Consider the following 19741-nt stretch of genomic DNA (forward strand, 5'->3'; position numbering starts at 1 on the left):
GACTTTATAGAGTAAATTGTTCTTTTGGCCTACTTTAATGACCTTGTAATTCACTTTGACATCACATAGAGTTAATTGCAAATCAAGTAATTTTTTTTTAAAAAAATGATATTAATACATCTGTTACAAACCTCTTATCCATCTCATTTTTAAATTAATAGTTATTTGAAATTTGATTATATAGAGATATGTAGAAAATACATGTTTAACTTTATTTTATTTTTTATTTTTTTACAGCATTTAGCTAACATTATTTTTTAATATTTTAGTGAAAATGGTTTTATGATAAATAGCAGTGAAAAGCTAAAAAGAAAAAAGAAAAAAAAGTGCTTTTCTATCTATAAAAAAGCAAAAAACAAAAACAAAACGTGCTTCTGTAAAATGACTTCATTTGATCCTTGTAATGATTCCTAAATTTAAGAATGTAAAAAGCAACATTCTAACGTGGCAGACATATGTTGGTGTACGTGGGTAATCAAAACGGTGGTGTTTTAGAGTACACAGCATGTGTAAACTTCCGCATCCAAGCCCAATCCTTACCAAACACCGCTATTATATTTTGAGATTGATATATATATATATTTTTTTTGAAAAGTAAAAATAAGAAAAGAAGAAGAGAGGGGGTTATCAAATAGAATTTGAAGTTGATATATTTAATCATATATATATATATATATATGGTCTATTCATATGAGATAGGATCTATAGAGTGAACCATCCATAGAGTTGTATTATATTATTGTATACGTTGGCGTACAAAAAAACATCTCTGGTCCGTCAAACGGCGCCTCTGTCCGATTTTGTCCTCTAGTCCCAGGTCCAGATATTTCTCTCTGCTCTCCGTCGTCATCACACAAGTGTCTTCCATGAAGTTTGTCTGAATCTGTTGCGTGAAGGAAACTAGGGACCAACATTACCAAAAATCACGCCTCTGACCTCACAAGAAGCTCGCTCTCTAAGCAGTGGCATGGGCCTTGAGTATACGCTGTCAGAACGATAACAAACATTGTGGCGTCGATGCTGACTTCTCTTTGATTCAACCGAGAAAATAGGATTGGCTCTCTTTCTCTCTCTCTTCCCCATTGAGGCTCTGTGCCATCTATATATGTTCTATATATAGCTGGCATATGGCTTCAGCGTCCTTGATCCACGCGCGCTGCGGTTATTCGCCGAGGTTTTGTGGTAATCGAAGGAACGGGACGCGTGGACCTCTAGCCTCGTCCTCCTATCCGCCATCCTCTACGACGTCGTGTTCGTCGTCTTCTTCGTGTTGTTCGTCTTCGTCCTTGAATCATGGTCAGGGATTGAGCTTTTCTTCTGGTAATTTGTTCTCTCTGGTTAAATTCTTTGTCTGTATTTGTATTTGAGATTAGTTTCTATTTTGGAGAGCGCTTTGAGTCAGAAATTGAAATTTGTATTGCTAGAATCATTGGATATGAAAGATGATTTTGAAATGGTTCTGTTCGTGTGTATGTGAGCGTTTACATATAGAGATTGACAGCATCAGAAGGAGTATTGTTTTGGAAAATTAGTCGATTTTAGACGAGCAAGGCGAAAAATATTTTTGAGATTTTCGGACGATGATATCTGTGTCATTGAATTATAATATGGTTTGCAATAGCTTAATTCAGTGATTAAGTTGTATTTAAATTCCCTTCGTAAGTGAATTAATCTACACTTTCTCTGCCGTAATGTTTGATTGCTGGTTAATGAAATCTGCGAGTCTTTTGCCCATTTTAATGGTTTTATTAGGACCACTTTGCATCTATATAGAGTCCTTGAATGGCAGCATATGACCTTCCAGATTTCAAAGTTAAGCTGACAAGTGCCTTGGACATGGACTTAATTGAATCCTTTTTCCATAAACAATTATTGCCTTGGAACTTTGCCATTCTCTTACTGTTGCCCTTATAGCCGACAAGTGCTTTGGACTTAATTGGACCCGTTTGCCATAGTCAATTATTGCCTTGAAACTTGTCTATTCTCTTCTTATTTTCAACAAAAAAGAAAGACAAAAAGGGAAAAAAAAATTGAAAAAACAAATAGGAAGGAGAAGAAAAAAAGAAAGATATTTCTGAAAGCATCTAAAATTTCATAGCCTGTGTCCAAGGGACACAAAATTAGTTTGACGGCTTCCATCAGTCAAAACATTGAGCACTTGGAAAAGTGTTTCGTAAGGGGAAAAAAAATCTACATCTCAAAACTTTAGAACAGAGTTAGTACTATTATGATGCAATCAAATAATAAAAGAACAAAGGAAAAGGGATACGGGTTACTTCGAGAAAGTTGTAATCTCCAATGGCTACTTCGAGGGAGCCGTGACCTCCAAGATACCAACAAAGGTTCTAGGTTTGATTATAATTCAGCATGGTATTTATTCATTAGGGTTACACTTATATAGAAGATAACTAGGTCATAAGACATAACCATTAGGTCTAGTTGTCATTATATCATGCAGAAAAATTAACTAGGAAGGAAATAAAGTAGTGGAAATACATTCATTATTAGCTAAAACATGTAGGGAAATAAAATATGGAGATTCTACTCCTTATTCATTGCTGTCTTGGGGATTCAGTATTGCCACGTAAGCCCTAAAATTTTGAACGTATCATCCCTCTCCCCTAACATCTTTCTTGTCCCCAAGGAAGAACTCTGGAAATTGAACTTGGACCATGTCTTGATCTTCCCATGTAGCCTCTGTCGGGTCAAATGATCCATACTCCTTTATTTTCTGCAACATCTCTTTTGTTGAGATACCCTGAGAGTTACCCGATATCAAAAAGCAAGGGCACTCAAAGACGTGAATGCCACTGTCTCCTCGGCTACAATTGCAAAGGTCACAGGGGGTTGTCCATTTGCTGTCTTGTGATGTAGAAGTACACCACGCACACCATCCTTCATCATTATTCTAGAATTAGAGTGCTGGCCAACAAATTCAGAAAGCCCTCCAATAGAATTTGCCCCTGTAAAAATCAAGGTGACATTTGCAGCAGTCTTTCCAGAATTGTAAAGTGTAAAAGTAAAAGCTGAGACGGGGAAACTGCTCTCCTCATAATTATGGGGGATGACAGGCGAAATTTGATAACAAACTATTCTAAGCTCTGGATCAGGTTCACCCTCATATACAGTCCAAGCCTTTGGGAATAGAGCATGATATGTAGAGTTGTATCCAGTCAGATTCCAGTCCCAAGATCCAATCCTTGAAAGTGCAGTTTCTTTAGGCATCTCTAGGCTCCCTGGGTATAGTGTTGTAGAATATTTTTCACCACTTGAGCACGAAACAAATACCTCGGCTTTCTTGTTTCTGGTTCGTGTCTCTTTCTTGTAGTTGTTGGGATCACGTGATCTTCTTTTCCCATCATCTTCAACCCAAAAATTGGAAACTTTTTCTTCTTCTTCTTTTTCTTTCTTTTTTGTGACGGGGGCAGCCGGTGAGGTAGGTGTTATGGGCAAGGATTGGCTTGCTGGAGAGGTGCGTGGTGGAGAAGAACTTTTAATTCTTCTCATGTGCTCCTCCATCCGTTTGCAAGATTAATCTTTCCACGCGAGGAATTCTGACTGCATCTTTTCTAGCCTTGCTTATTGCTCTTCATTCAAGAAAAATTAGAAAGACATGGTGATGGCGTGAATTGAAGATTATTGTAGAAAACAATCAACCGGGCCTCTATGATTAACAATTGCTTGTTAACAAGAGGAACCCTAACTCTTACTTATCAAAAGAAAAAAGAAAAAAAGAGAAACCCTAGCTCTGATACCACTTGATGCAATCAAATAATAAAAGAACAAAGGAAAAGGGATATGGGCTACTTTGAGCCGTGATCTCCAATGACTACTTCGAGGGAGTTGTGACCTCCAAGATACCAACAAAGGTTCTAGGTGTGATTATAATTCAACATGATATTTTATTCATTAGGGTTACACTTCTATAGAAGACGGCTAGATCATAAGATATAACAATTAGGTCTAGCTTTCATTACATCATGTAGGAAAATTAACTAGTGGAAATACATTCCTTATTAGTTAAAACATGTAGGGAAAAAAAATATGGAGATTCTACTCCTTATTCACTGTTGTCTTGGGGATTCGGTACTGCCACGTGTGCTGCCACGTAAGCCCTAAAATTCTAAACGTATCATATTATTTGGTGCAAGAGGAGAATTTGATCAAAATTTTGGGATTATATTCCTTTTGTAAACCAATGGATGCTCTTCCCAATCTTGATGTACGAAAAGATGAATTACATGAGTAAACTCTTGTATGCTAAAAAATCTAAAATTACGTGCATCATCTTATTTAGAGAAAGGCTTGACATCCCAACACTTTTTTCCAGAATTTGGTTTTAACCTGATGTGTCACAATCTTATGAGATTGTTGCACATTTCCCAAAATAATAGATTTCATAGGATTGTGACACATCAAGTAGGAACCAAATTTTGGAAAAAAGTATTTGGATGTCTAGCATTCCTCTCTTATTTATATGTGCATGCCTTTGATGTATTATATTGTCATACCTTGAATGAGTATGTTCCAATTTTCATTTTCATTGAAGATGCTAGATGGACTTGTGCAGGCACAAATAATAGTTGGAGACATCAAGGCCGTAAAGCTCAAGCTATGGGTATCACCACCCAGGGCAACGCCGCATCACCCAGGGGTATTTCAAATTCAAAAAATGAACCTGATCATCTTCTTGTCCTAGTTCATGGCATCTTGGCGAGGTATATGTTGATCAAAGACTATGCTCAAAATAGTATACACAGGGAATAGAAATTGAGGAAGTGAGAGCTAAAGGACAGAAAAAGTAGTGGATGGGTGACACATGCTATTCATATGCAGTATAGTTGTTGTTCAGTTGGGGAAAGATATCCAATTTATTTAGACTTCATTCTAGATTATGATCAATTATCTTCTGCTCTAAATTGCTCTTTTATCATTTTCCTTCTTTTTTTTTTTTTTTTTTTTTTTTTTTTTAAAAAAAAAAAAATTGCTACTTTGAGTATAAAGCTTAAATCTATTCAAGAATCTGAAGTCCCTTTTCATTAATTAAGCAGGTACTGGGCTCTGGTTTATACTTGCAAAGTTTTAGGGTTAGCATTTGGAGTGAAGTATGAGCAGAAAGACAGAGGAGGGGAGGGAGTGGGGTTCTAAGAAAGTGGGTCTATCAAGTATTTTCCTGAGTAGCATATTTTTGACAGAATGCCTATCGTATCTGATTAATACCTACAATAAAGTATGATCGTAGAACTAGTGGTGTAGTTGGATGTCATCATGATTCTATTAAATGTATTTCCTACTTTGGAAGCTTTTGTACTGGCTGGTGCTCCAATTGCTTTTGCTGCCTTTTCCATATTCAACTAAAAAAATGGGTTATTGCTATTATTCTTGTTACATGTGTTCTTATCAAAAAATGTGTTCTGCTTCATTTTGAGAATATGCATAAGATTTGTTGGTACATTGTTACTACTGTTTGGTAGAACTTGATAGTTGATTAGCTATTAACTGAAAGCAACTTCTATGAATGTAGATTTATATGTAATCAGTAAGAGGAAGGTCCTAAAATGGATAGTGTTTCCTTGAAACTTGATATGGTTATTCAATTTTTTCCATACTTTTTTCTTCTTTTGTACACTGTTGGATGTTCATATGAGCCACTACTTCAGCAATTTTCTTACTAAAACAGTTTTGATTAATAAATGATTCTCACGGTTAGTTCATATCTGGATGAGTTTCAGGGCAGTTCTTTCATAGTTATGTGTTCCTGGCAACATCTCACAGTTGCGTTTCTTTCGGGCTTTAATCTCTAACTGTATATTGAGTTGACAGATTTTTTGGGTAGTGCAGCCCAAGCGACTGGATATATGTAGAAGCAGAGTTAAAAAAGCGTCTTGGGAGAAACTTCTTGATTTATGGTATGTTAATTCTTTTTTCTTTTTTTACAAAAAAAATTCTTTGGGGGCAGTTCCTCCATTTTTAGAGAATTAATTAAGATAAGGGTTGGACTTCCTAATTTTCAACATTTTAGTTTTTTTTCCTCCAGATCAGATATATGATAGGATAATATAAATTGAGAACAATTTAACCAAACTTGGACTATCCTTAATATGTGATAAAATAGGGTGCAACTGATTGAGATACATTTGACACCATAAAAGAGAAATGATAATCACCCCACTTTTTTTTTTTTTTTTTATAAGTAATAATCACACCACTATTAGGAAGTAATAGGTGATTTTTGAGGGTTTTAATTGGAAGAGATGACAGAAAAGACCAGGTCAGAGGTGGTCTAGAAAAAAAGAACAGAAAAAAGATGGCAAAAACAAAAGTTTTATTCTTGAACTTTGTTCTTTATGAACAATGGTACAAACATGATTTGTATTGTGACATGAAAAGTTACACTAGGATGCTAAGAATGATAGTAGTATAATTTTTGTGCATATGATTTTCCTTTCAAAAGCCTTGTGTTAATGTTGTTTTTTCATGCGTGCAGCAAGTTCATCCAACACCTATACTAAAACGTTTTATGGAATTGAGGGTGCTGGAAAGCGATTAGCAGACGAAGTGAGTCTTCAAACTATGCAAAAGCATGTTTAGAATTTTCAGCTCCATTTGTATTTAAGGTAACCTGTGACCTTGTTCGGAAATGCCTTAATTTTGTTCTAAACAGGTCATGCAAGTTGTGCAAAAGACACAGAGCCTGAAAAAGATCTCATTTTTGGCCCATTCTCTTGGTGGCTTGTTTGCAAGATATGCTGTTTCTGTTCTTTATACACCACATGGATTAAGTAGTGGGGAACCTGATGATTCAGCCAGTTCTATAGTGGAAAATTCACAAACAGCATGCTCTTCAAGACGAGGTATGATTGCTGGATTGGAGCCAATCAATTTTATTACCTTGGCAACTCCACATCTTGGGGTGAGAGGGAGAAAGCAGGTTTGTCCTCAAGGGTGTAGCTCATTGTGTCTGGTTTATCACAGTTTTGCAGTTAATCATCCTATATTGATGCCAATCTGTCCTACTCCCTTTTTTTGGTTGTTGTGTTCAAACTTTGCATTTCTGCTACATGTATGCACTCCTCTTATTGCAGTAGAGGGTTTTGTATGCGTTTGTGTGCATGGGGAGATAAAGTTGCATTTTGATACTGTTTTCCAATTTGTCAAAACATTTGGAACTCTTTTAATTTAGGTCTATAGCTGTTTAGTTAATTCTAGAAAGGTATTGGAGTATACTTATCCTAAAAAAAAAAAAAAAGGAAAAGTATAGGAGTATAAACTTAAAGTAAGATAAATTGTTTCAATTACGAATCTAATTTTTATTTTTATTTATTAGTAATTCAATTTCATTAAAAGTGCAGAGGGCGCAATCCTAATATACTAGAAGTATATAAAAGAAACCCCATAATATGGAGAGAAAGAGGAACCAAAAACTCTGAAAAATTGTAAAGGGAAAACTATTGAACGCTGCTATCCATGCGTAGAGGGATTGGGACAACACATTTTTTAGCTCTTACATTGAAGTCTCTCGATCTTCAAAGCTCTTCGCATTCTTCTCTCTCCAAATATACCACATTAAACACAAAGGAGCCAACCTCCAAAGTTCCAGAGTATTATGATTCCCATTTGTCGTCTCCAACTCACCAACATCTCTCTCACCCTTCTAGGCAAAACCCAAACAATACCAAACAAATAGAAAAGTGAACTCCATAATTCTCTTACATTTGCACAATGAAGGAGGAGGTCATCAATCAATAGATTCTCAATTTTTCTTGCACATACAACATCAAGTCACCACAATAACATTCCTCTTCCTCCAGTTATCCAAAGTGCAGATTTTGCCTAAGACTGCCATCCACATAAAGAACGCAACTCTCGAAGGAGCATTAACTTTCTAAATTTTCTTCTAAGGAAAATGAGAACTTACAGGAATGGATAATACATGATAGTAAGACTTCACTTCCAACTTTTTTATTTTGGAAGGGATCCAACAAATTCTATCTTCACCTCCTTATGTTACTTTGTGAGAATATAACAACTCAATGAAAGAAGAGGCCACTTCTACCTCCCAATCATGCACTGGTATGGTAAAAGACATATTTCAATGAAGATTTCAATTTAGGAATTGCATATGATTTGCCACCCACGCATCCTTACAACGTGTAATACTAAATAAGTTTGGATAAGAAATCTTCAAAGGATGTTCCCCACACCATAAGTCATGCCAAAACCTCACCTTGGATCCATCTTCCACCTCATACCTAACAAATTTAGATAAAACTTCTCACCCCCTCTTTATAAATCCACACTCCCACTCCAAAGGGCCCTGCAACCTCCTTAGAACACCAACCTCCCCCCAAACTATCATGCTTGTTTTCACCATCGATCTCCGTAAAGCCTCCCTTTCCATAGCATACTGTTACAACCACTTTCTCAGAAGAGCTTGGTTAAACAAAATCAAATTATTTTACCCCCAATCCTCCTGATTTTATCCGAGTACAAATTTTTAACCACTTCACTAAATGAAACTTAAACTCATCTCTAAGTCCACCCCATAGAAAATCCATTTGAAGTTCATGCTTACCGGAATAGGGAAGAGAGACAAATAATATGTCAGCAGATTAGAAATAGTGCTTTTCATCAAAGTCAACCTGCCTCCCTTACATAGAGAAAGCCTCTTCTAGCCCACCAAATGATGTTCCATTTTCTTAATAATGCCATTCCTAATAGTAGAAGCTTTTTTTTTATAAGTAAAAAATTCATTAAAAAGCGCAGAGAGGCGCAATCCTAGTACACAGGAAGTATACATAAGTGCCCCTAATCAGAGGAAATAAACGAACAAGAAAGTAAAAAATCAGCAAACGACATACTACCCAGGCTATGCTCCAACACTCAAAGATATAACATATGAAGCACATTTCTACAAAGAGCCCCAATCAGTACCTCCACATCCTCAAAAAGCTTAGAATTTCTCTCACGCCACAAGCCCCACAAAACACATAAAGGAACCTGCTTCCAAATACGGTTAACAGTACCACGACCCAACAAAGTACCCCACCCACTCAATAAATCAAGGACACTACTAGGCATAACCCACTCCACCCCGAACAAGCTATAAAAAGAACTCCAAACAACCTGAGCCACGTCACAATGAAAAAGAAGGTGATCAACGAATTCCATATGCTTCTTATACATAACACACCACTCTACCACCACAATACCACGCCTACGTAAATTGTCATGAGTTAAAATATTTCCTAAAGCCACAGTCCAAATAAAGAATGCCACCTGCTTTGGAGCTTTAACACGTCATATACCCTTCCAAGGAAAAGAAGCCGCCTTGTGACAAACAAAAGTTTTATAGAAAGTCTTTACTTCAAAATTCCTCCTCTTAGAAAAATTCCACACCACCCTATCAACCTCTCCATGCCGAACCCGAATAGAGTATAAATGTTCATAGAAGGACATCACCATCTCCACCTTCCAATCCTAAGCATAGCGTGTAAAGAGAACGTTTCCAATGAGCCATGCCTCCTACCACCGACAAGTTATCCACCACCCAAGCATCAGGAGAACGCGCAATAGTGTACAAAGCTGGATAATAGAGCTTGAGAGGCCTATCTCCACACCATATATCATGCCAAAAGCGAATATGTGACCCATCACCCACCTCAAAATGCAAATACTTGGCAACATTATCCCACCCCTTAGAATAAACTTCCAAGCACTGACACCATAAGGCCCCGTCACCGGTAATGAACACCAACCTCTCCTCACACTCCCATACTTCACCTCAATCACTGATCTCCACAAAGCATCACGCTCCTGAGAAAACCTCCAAACTAATAGTAGAAGCTTTGTAAGAAATTCCCAAAGAAAGACCCAAATATTTCATTGGCAAAGACGCCACTCCACCCAAGAATACTAGCCAAGCCCTCTACATCACCCACATCGCCTACAGGAACTATCTCTGATTTGGACAAATTAATCTTCAGCCCCGACCCCACTTTGAAACATAAGAAAAGACACTGTAGATGACGAAATTGTTCACAATTAGCCTCACAAAAGATCAAAGTATCGTCTGCAAACAATAAATGCGGCACTATAATCTCTTCATTATTACTCGATCCCACCAAAAATCTTGATAAGAGCCCCCAGTCCACTGTAATAGACATCATCCTACTCAGTGTCTCCATAACAGTTACAAACAATAATGGAGACAATAAATCCCCCTGTCTTAATCCACACCAGCGGCTAAAGAAAACATAGTGAGAACCCTTATTTTCCACCGTAGACATGCAATGCGCTGTTCAATCTTGCCATCTCTCTCCAAAGCTACATCTTTTTAACAAATATAACAGAAACTCCCAATTAACATGATCATAAGCCTTCTCCAAATCCAATTAACACAACACTCCAATTAACATGATCAAATTTGACTATCCAGACATTCAGTAGCCACCAAGATGAATCCAAAAAATTTCTACATCTATAAACGCATTCTGTGTACTTGAAACAATCTTTCCTAATACCGATTTCAAACTCTTCGCCAGGACCTTAGAAATAATTTTATACACATCACCCACTAAACTTTTTTTTTGATAAGTAATTGCAAATTTATTAAAAACAGCGTAAGGCGCCCCTAGTACACACGGAGTATACAAGAAGCAACAGCCTCACAACCGACCCGACAAGGAACAGCCCACAAAACCACCCAACCCTAAGCCCCTAAGCCCCTAAAGCTCACAATCTTCAATCATATCCCATCGCCTATGTTCCTCATCAAGGGCAGAGAGGAAATCCATAGATCTATCCCCCTTTTCCCCGAAATACAAAGAGCAAGCCATAGACAACTCCAAATGAGATAAAGGCTTCTTCCCTTTACTTTTTTCCTGAATTAAATGCTTGAAGGTGGGAACATCCAGGGAGGAGGAAGGAAGAATCCTCCCTTCCGGCGAGCCCATCTCAATGGAAAGTTTTGGACCCACGGCAGAATCCGAGCCCAAATATGACAAGTCCGAGCCCATGTTCGATCCCTGACAAATCCTCCGACCGGCTTTCCTACGACTAGAGGGATAGTTCGCGTCACCATAGTTGATGGAACTCTGCAAATTAAGAAGTTCCCTTTTTCCTTTAGACTTCTGGCGCGCAAAAACCTGGAATTCCTCTTCCATGGCGTCCCGAACAGCCAAAGCCCCCTCCCCAAAATCTCCATCCAACGCCCAATAATCTAAAGGCAAAACTTCCGAATAATCATCTTCATCCTCCTCCCGTACTACAATCTCCCCATTGTTGACCACCTGAGGCACCACCGTTGGGACTGAAATCGGGGGAAGATTAAGAAACCCCTTCCTAAAAAGGCCCTGACTCACTGACGTCGTTGCCTTCTTTATTGCAGGATTTTTTACCGCCTTCTCCGCTGGCGGCACTTGACCTGAGACCCCCTTATCAACAAAACCAACTGACATCTTCACAGCTTGCAAAGAGTCAGAAAGTAGCCCATCATCCCACTTTACAGAATTCCTTTCCCATCACCCACTAAACTAATAAGTTAGAAATTCAGAATCTCCTCCGCCCTGGCTTTCTTAGGAATGAAGGACACAAAAGTAGCATTAAAGCTCTTCTCAAACTTCCCTCAGTTATGAAACTCCTTGAAAACTTCGATGATGTCCTCTTTCAATAGCTCCCAACACTTCTGGAAAAAAGCCATAGAAAATCCGCCAGGTCTTGGGGCATTATCACCATTGAATTCTCTCACCACCTCTAATACTTTACTCTCCTCAAAGTCTCTTTCCAACTAGTTTCTCTCCTCCGCATCAATGAAAAGGAATGAAAGGCCGTCCAATTTTGGTCGCTAATTATCCTATTTGGAATACAATTGTTTGTAGAAATGCACAATTTGTAGAGTCAAAAGACAGTCTCATTAACAACTAAAGACTCCATCGAGTTATTTTTTCTATGCGAATTTGCCATTCGATGAAAGAAAGTAATTTTTTTTTTTAAATCTCTCTCTCTCAACCAAAGAGTCTTTGACTTCTGTCTCCAGCTCACTTCGTTAAGAGGGATAATCATCTCCAATTCTTTAGAAATATCTTCCTTTCTCAACCTTTAATCCTTAGTTAAAGGTCCTTTTTTTTGCTGCAATCATATCTAACTCACGAATACCATTCACCATCTCCTTCTTCCGCTTCCCTACATTACAAAAAACCTCCTCATTCCATATCGTCAAATCCGATTTCAATGCTTTTCAATTTTTGTGCCGACACATACCTAGGAGAACCCTGATAATTATAGGACACCCACCATGTTTTCACCTACAACACAAAACCCTTTGACTTCAGCCGCATATTCTCAAACTTAAAATACCTAATACCCTTGCTCACCACACCACAATCCAACATCAAAGGAAAGTGATTCGGCAGAGTTCTAAGAAGACATCTCTGAGATACATTTGAAAAATGTTCTTCCCAATCCAGAGATAGAAGGAACCTATCAATTCTTGACCATGCCTGAGAATCACGATTATTAGACCAAGTAAAATTCCCCCTACCAGTGGAATGTCCATGAGGCTCTGAACAAAAATGAATTTCAAAAAATCCAACATCGCTTGTGATTGACTGGGATCACCTGATCTTTCACAAGGTTATTGGACTACATTATAATCACCCCCAATACATTAGACACCTCCAGCCAACTCATATGGCCAACCAACTCATTCCAAAGACATTTTCTTTACACATAATCATTAGGGCCATAAACACCTCCAAACACCCATTCAAACTCTCAATAACAATTCTAAAAGAACACGCTACCACAAAATTTCCCACGCACCTCAATCTTCTCCACCACTTGTCTATCCCATGTTAACAAAATACTTCCTGATGCCTCTCTCGAACCCAAATATGACTAGCCCACATGTTGAGAACCCCATAAACTGCGAATCACCTCCCTATAAATATACTCCATTTTTGTATCTTGTAAACAAACGATATCTGCCTTCCAATCTCTAAGAAGACCTCTAATCATCAAGCTTTTCTCCTTTTCATTCAGGCCTCTCACATTCCAAGATACAGTCTTAGGTTTCATAATGAACAATTAAACACCCCTCCCCTTCGCTTTCACTCTATTTGAGTGACCTCCCTTAATATCATAATTTAATGAACACACCAATCTGTTTAATTCACGATTTCCTCTATTAGATGATTTCACACTCAAATCTGGAACACTACCCACACCATTTTGATGTCGACTAGCTTCAATTGCAATGACCAACATCAACAATTGATCCTCAAAACCTTTACATGATAGCCCCACTACATGACAAAAAAATTTTACCCTCTCAACCACCTGGTCTGAAGCAATGAATAAGGGGCTCCTTGTTCCTTAACTACAGCAAGTGGATGAATATTCAGCAACTCACTTCCCGTACTCCTCATCTGGACTAGTCAGCACCTCCTCATTTGGACAAGTCACCGCAGCCAAAATGGATGAGTCACATCCCCACAAGAGAACGAACCATTATCAACCTCACCCAATATTCCTCCTTTACTTTTTTGTCCACTATCTACCATCTGTTGCAAATATTGATTGCCCAAGTGAGAGTTGACCCTTTAAACTGAAGAACTCTCCAAATGCATCCCCACTTCCAGGACCCATTCACCCCAAACCTTTCCCTTCGTTGATACCTCTTGAACCACTATCAAATGCAATACTCGATGAACTCCCTTGTAACAACCCACTCTCTTGCCGTAGAACTCCCCCACTGGCATCAAATATTCCTCCGTTCTTGTCTATGTAAAACCCAAGATTCTGGCTTCTTCTTCCATTATCATCTGAACAATTGCCAAGCTTGCTGGAACTCCGGCATCAACTCCCTCCCTGCTGACATCAATAAATCCTTTGGTCTTGTCTGCGAAAGACCAAATGCTCCGGCAACTTCTTCCATGGAGTGTTTTTCCTGTATACTACCAGTGTACTAAGGGGCGCCTTACGCTTTTTATATAAAATTGATCTCTTACCTATCAAAAAAAAAAACTTCTTCCATTGATGTCTGAACTATTGTCGGTACCCCAACATCAACTTCCTCTACAGCTACAATACTCGCAGCTTCTTGTTGAGGTACTGCCGGAGAAGCGTCTCTGTTACTAGTCTTGCTCAAACCCATCACTTCCACTTCATTCTCTGTTTCACCTTGATAATCAGTTGGGACTGCCACTGATACACTGCCCCGCATATTAGGTCAAACCCGTCTCGTGTATTCAAAAGTGTCTGGGCTTTAGCTCTTTCCTTCACCTTAGCCTTACTAGAGACCAACTTATTTTCCCCATCTCCCATAGGCTGCTTCCCATCCAACCCTTTGGGCTTATTTAGCCTAGCCGCCACATTAGCCCTAGAATCAATCGGCCCCATTCCTTGTTCACTACTTCATTCCCCGTTACAATTGCCTTATCGCCTGCAGTGGGCTTACCCATCGAGTTAACAATCCTGAGCCCATATGTTTGGCTCACTTCCAATCTCTCTAGATACCTCTCCACTTCCCTTTTAAAGGAAAGCAACAATTCTTTTATAGACTGAAAAATTAGGAGATCCTCCACGTCCAATGATGAAAAGATCAAGTTGTCTTTGCCAACTTGCACACCAAAAAATCTGGGTAACCGTTGCTCCTCCTCCATGTCACAAACTTCCGTTACGCTTACCTTTTGTGTCCCCGAAATATCCACAGTACCCCTGCTCGACGACACTGTTTCTTGAGAATGTCCCTTACCTAACATAACCTCCACAAATGACCGTCGTCCTTTATCCTCTGACCTTGGCATCAACAGAGAGTCATTGTACTTTTTACCATATCTACTTCCGGTAGAATCCTTCTTCTCAAAATAATGAACCACCTTCCTCATCTGAACAATACAGCTCCTCCACCCGCTCCTTTCTTGGCCCTCCGAAATGATGATGAAGCTTCGCCACCCTCCTGCACCGTACTCCAACACCTCCAGGAACCTACCATGGCTATTCACACGCCTCTATGCAACATGCACTATGCTACCCACTCTAAAAGTCCTATAGAAATCCCGAAGATTGTTTCCTCTAATCAACTCTTCCACCGCCTTTAGCAACCTTCCCACACTCTGCTTGCCCAATAGCACCGCTCGGTAAACACCTCTACTCTCGGCAAAACTAATGCCGCCGTTCCCTATCTCAAACAGAATTTCAAATGCTTTTGCTCAACATAGAAATAACCCAAAGAACCCATCGGTAATCCAACAAACTACAAAAGCCACAAAATCCAAATCCTTAAGGATATCATCAGAGCGTGCCCTCACGGGCCGACAACACTCACGATGCTGGAAACCGGTGTCTCAGACACCAGGGCAGGAGGAGGTCCAGCAGTCACTAGTTGCTCTTGGGAATGAATTTCCAAGGAGCAGGAGTTAAGAGTTCAAAAAGGAGCAGCATGCTCCTTCACCTCCTTGTATTTATAATTATGAATCTAAGATGTATTTCTCTGACATTCAAGAGTTCCATTGGTTTTATTACACATTCTCATATAATAATGCCAAAAAGTATTTATCAAAATAATAATAACACTAATAATGTCAAAAAGTATACTTCAAAAAAAATTAAGAAAAGAAACAAGAAAAGAGAAAGGGCCAAATGTTCAAGTTGTTTACTCGGTTGGTTGCTTGACACTTTTTCATTTATTAATTTTGATTGTAAAGTTGTATATTTTCTGTTATGAGTAATTTATGCACGCACCTTAGGTCTTGAACCGCCAAGCTCACCCTCTATTCCACTTTTATCGGGGAAGGAGTTCCATTTGACCTATAGGGCTTTGGCAACTAGTATACTGAATAACACTTATAACACTGTTAATTTTATTATAAAGAAATGAAAAAAAAAAGAAGATAAAAATATAATAATTACAAACCATTAAAGAATTAAGATACAGTAATCTAATGATTAGTAATTAGTCATAAAAAAAATGATAAGAATAGAATGATTAGGAAGTGGATGAGGGAATGTGTTGCTGTGAGTTTCACCTAAAAATTGTAAATAATGACAACAAAAACAACAATAATTATAGACTATTAAATAGTTATTATTAGTGCATCAACAATTAATAATCCTTTTCAACCGGTAGTCTGCTGGATTCATTAGTGAGAAAAAGCAAAAAATTTTCTTTCTAAATATAAGTGCTCAATAATCCTGTGTATCCAGTTATCCCTTACTTATGTTGATGCTTCATGAATTTCATAGAAATTATAAATATGCTATTACTTTATTCAGTTTCCCTTGTTTCTTTCAATTCTAATCTTTTATGGTTGTTCTTCAGCTACCATTCCTCTTTGGGCTTCCCATCTTAGAGAAGTTGGCTCCACCATTAGCTCCTATAATTGTTGGCCGAACTGGTAGTCAGCTGTTCCTTACCGATGGTAAACCCGAAAGACCACCTCTTCTTTTGAGAATGGCATCTGATTGTGAAGATGGAAAATTTATGTAAGTTAAGGAAGGATGTTGTAGTTACTAAAGACATTTTCTTCTCTGCTACTGTAGTCCAATGGTTCTAATCTGTTTTGCTTTGCAGATCAGCCCTAGGTGGTTTTCGATGCCGCATTCTTTATGCAAATGTATCTTATGATCGTATCCACTCATATTATTCCTTTTTTTTTTTTTTTTTTTTTTATCTCAACGAGCTGGCTGTGTTAACTCTCTTATTATTTGTTCTTTTTTATTTTATTTTATTTTATTTTATTTTTTATATCCGTATCCTTAACATCACTTAGATATGGTTGGCTGGCGCACATCCTCCATAAGGAGGGAGGCAGAACTCTCTAAGGTGAGTTTGTAATTTCTCTTCATGGACTACATCATGTGCTGATGGTTTTAAGTGCTGAGTTATCTATTATTCAGGATGTGAGCGTCCTATTAAGGACCGAGATAGAGAGATTGATTAAAAGATACTGTTATCTTCTTCTTCTTCTTCTTTTGTTTCTTTTTTTTTTTTTCTTTTTTTTTTTAAGTTAGGATAAAATTAATTGGTTGGTGCAATGGTAGGCGTATAACATGAGTTTTTGTGCTCTTTTGCTTTTCAATTCAACATTTCTTTTTTGCTTATTTTTCTAGAGCTTTATATACAATTCGCTTGAGGATGACTCATTATGGTCATCTTCTTTTTTCTTGTTTTTCCTTAACTATTTTATTCCTTAGGGAATTGACCACCAGTTTGCTATTAGAGGAACACCTGAATTTCAATCACGATTTGGCTGATTCCAATAGGATTTCTGCATATGAAAACACATTGCAATAAATCAAGAACTAGCTTTATGGTAAGCCATGAATATGAATCACCAGCTTGATAATTATAGAAGTTGATGGTAAGGAGAATGAGGCAAGTCAAACAGAGACCATATCATATTAGAATTTTCACTTCAGCAACCCAGCCCGTCAGTTTTTGTCGTAGTGGCTTTATAGTAGGGATTTCTTGCTTCGGAAATATATAAGCTAGCTTGTCGTACGTGAATAGAGTTTCCGCAACCTTGGTTCAGCTTAAGAATTTCAGCTTGTAGTCCCTCGAACTGAATTGCACCCCTAAAAATGCAGAACAGAAACATATTTTGGGCAACAGCGGTGCAGTGCTTGCCCATTTTGGGGATGTAGAAAGTGGGCTAACTTAAATAAGAGCAGGCCATGCGTTTGAAATAAGGAACATTTAAGTATCTCAAATGTGCATGCAAGAAATATGCATATGATGGCGTACAAATTTCATAGCATAAGGCTCGTATCCTTAAGTAAAATTTCTCTCAGACGATTTGTTTAGATATCAATAGGAATTTGAAACTGCAGGTCGGACTGGGTTGTGTTCTTAGAGATTTTATAAAGTGATTATGGGCAAATACTGGGGTTGCTAGATTTTTTCTAATTCATGGTTCTCACATAAAAGATGTCTTGAGTCTTGTTTGGTTGTTGTGAGTTGCCTTTCAAGATTTCTGGTACAGAGATATGCAAGATCTTAGTTATCTTTTGGGCATCTCTTCCAAATGCTGTAATATTCTTATGATCTTATAAATCTTGGTCTTTTATAGTATCTTAAAATATGTGATTAAATCTCGAGATATTATAATATCTACTATTTGTTGGAAACCAGCAATTTAGAAATGTTCTTTTTTTGTTAGAAAAAGCAGTTACTGAATTTTTTTTTTTTGTTATGGAAATTGTTGAAATATAAACTCTAAATCAAGAGTCTGCCCTTATGTTTATGCATCATCCTGACATTTCCCATTTAATTGGAAGCCCCCTCGCCGATCTTTGGATGGTTACAAGCATGTTGTTGATGTTGAGTATTGTCCCCCAGTTGCCTCCGACGGTCCCCATTTTCGTCCGGAAGCAGCCAAAGCGAAGGAAGCTGCACAAAATACACCCAACACCGAAAATACAGTGGAATATCATGAAATCATGGAAGGTAATATCAATTTGCCACAGAAACTGATGATGTGATAGTTCTTTAATGAGATTCTTACTGTGTGACATGGCAACTAATAATGATAGTTTTGGTTTGTTAACAGAGGAAATGATACGTGGATTACAGCAATTAGGATGGAAAAAGGTTGATGTCAGCTTTCATTCGGCATTCTGGCCCTTCTTCGCCCATAACAACATTCATGTACTGACTCTACCCAACTTTTCATTTGGAGATGTTTGCTCCTTTGGTTTCAGTCTTTAATTTGATTATTGCCTGAATTTAGGTGAAAAATGAGTGGCTGCACAATGCTGGTGCTGGAGTGGTTGCTCATGTTGCAGACAGCTTAAAACAACAAGAATCTTCCTCGTTCATTTCTGCCAGCCTGTAGAATATGTAAGTGTAAAACCACAACCCCCCGCCCCCCCTTCCCCTCTCCCCCATCTCTATCTTGTTCTTTTTCGCTTCGTTAATTGTTGCTTCTTTTTTAGTCAGCCTAGTACACCATAGCTGAAACTTGTCACATGATTCAATGTATAACAAAAGTATTTTATTTCCATTGGTCATTGAACAAGTTCATATACACTGCATGTTCAATATAGGCTTCCCATGTGGCGTGCCAATGTACGATATTATATGGTGAAAACAATTGATTATTAGGTTTATTCTTTTGTTTTCTTTTGGGTTTTGGGTAGAGTTATTACTTGTTAGTATTACTACAGTTTCATTGTTGAACCATATTGATTCATTGCTCATGGTTCAAGGATTTTCCTGCGTCCTGGAATGGGGCACGCTTCATGCTATTAGCAAAGATGGTTGTCGTTATACCATTCTAAAGAAAACGACTTAATGAATGAAGATAATCAAGACTGTCGTTCAGAGTAAATACTGGTTTCCCATTTGTTTTTTCAAGCTTGACATGTTTTTCTTTTCCCCCCGTTCATGTTGATGTAGGATAAATGTTGGTCAATAATATTGATGATTTTATTTTCCCAATTGGCAGAAGATATTCGAGCCAAGGGGGAGGGGATCTGTAATTTTTTTTTTTTTTTTTAGTAATACTATTTAGTAGACTGTTATAGGACTGTTATACAACTTGATAATGTAACAGTAAAAATCAGCCATTGGATCAGAGCTGAAAAAAAAAAAAATTAATTGATGGTTGATTTTCACCACCACGTCATTCTAGTCGTATGTCAATTGTTGTATGTCAATCATATATCAGTTTGTTAAATAATATTACTCATTGTTTTTGGTGGCCAATGTGACAGTGCCACATCAGCACATAAAGGCAAA

General features: G+C 37.9%; 1 protein-coding gene across 2 annotated transcripts; it reads left to right on the plus strand.

The window, feature by feature from the left end:
• The first annotated feature begins 771 nt into the window (after positions 1 to 771).
• Positions 772 to 19623, plus strand: LOC133868000 (uncharacterized). 2 transcript variants are annotated; one of them, XM_062304789.1, is made up of 12 exons: positions 776 to 1320; positions 4571 to 4718; positions 5842 to 5909; positions 6488 to 6558; positions 6665 to 6931; positions 16322 to 16485; positions 16574 to 16629; positions 16773 to 16825; positions 18280 to 18448; positions 18552 to 18649; positions 18732 to 18841; positions 19210 to 19623. In XM_062304789.1, exons 1-11 carry the CDS (start codon positions 1128 to 1130, stop codon positions 18834 to 18836), a joined length of 1392 nt encoding a protein of 463 aa, XP_062160773.1. In that variant the 5' UTR covers positions 776 to 1127; the 3' UTR covers positions 18837 to 18841; positions 19210 to 19623. The 2 variants fall into 2 exon arrangements, 1 of the variants encoding a protein (XP_062160773.1); XR_009900265.1 differs by lacking the exon at positions 19210 to 19623 and having other exon boundaries at positions 772 to 1320; positions 18341 to 18448; positions 18732 to 18772.
• The last annotated feature ends 118 nt before the right edge of the window (positions 19624 to 19741 follow it).

Source organism: Alnus glutinosa, chromosome 5 (assembly GCF_958979055.1).
Source record: "Alnus glutinosa chromosome 5, dhAlnGlut1.1, whole genome shotgun sequence".
Taxonomy (NCBI): domain Eukaryota; kingdom Viridiplantae; phylum Streptophyta; class Magnoliopsida; order Fagales; family Betulaceae; genus Alnus; species Alnus glutinosa.

What these genes read in the sequence shown, in the direction of transcription:
- LOC133868000 (XM_062304789.1), top strand. Translation starts at nt 1,128, where the DNA reads ATGGCTTCAGCGTCCTTGATCCACGCGCGCTGCGGTTATTCGCCGAGG. An exon ending in GAAAGCGATTAGCAGACGAA is followed by an intron (nt 6,559 to 6,664) that starts GTGAGTCTTCAA and finishes TGTTCTAAACAG; the next exon opens with GTCATGCAAGTTGTGCAAAA. An exon ending in TGCAAATGTATCTTATGATC is followed by an intron (nt 16,630 to 16,772) that starts GTATCCACTCAT and finishes AACATCACTTAG; the next exon opens with ATATGGTTGGCTGGCGCACA.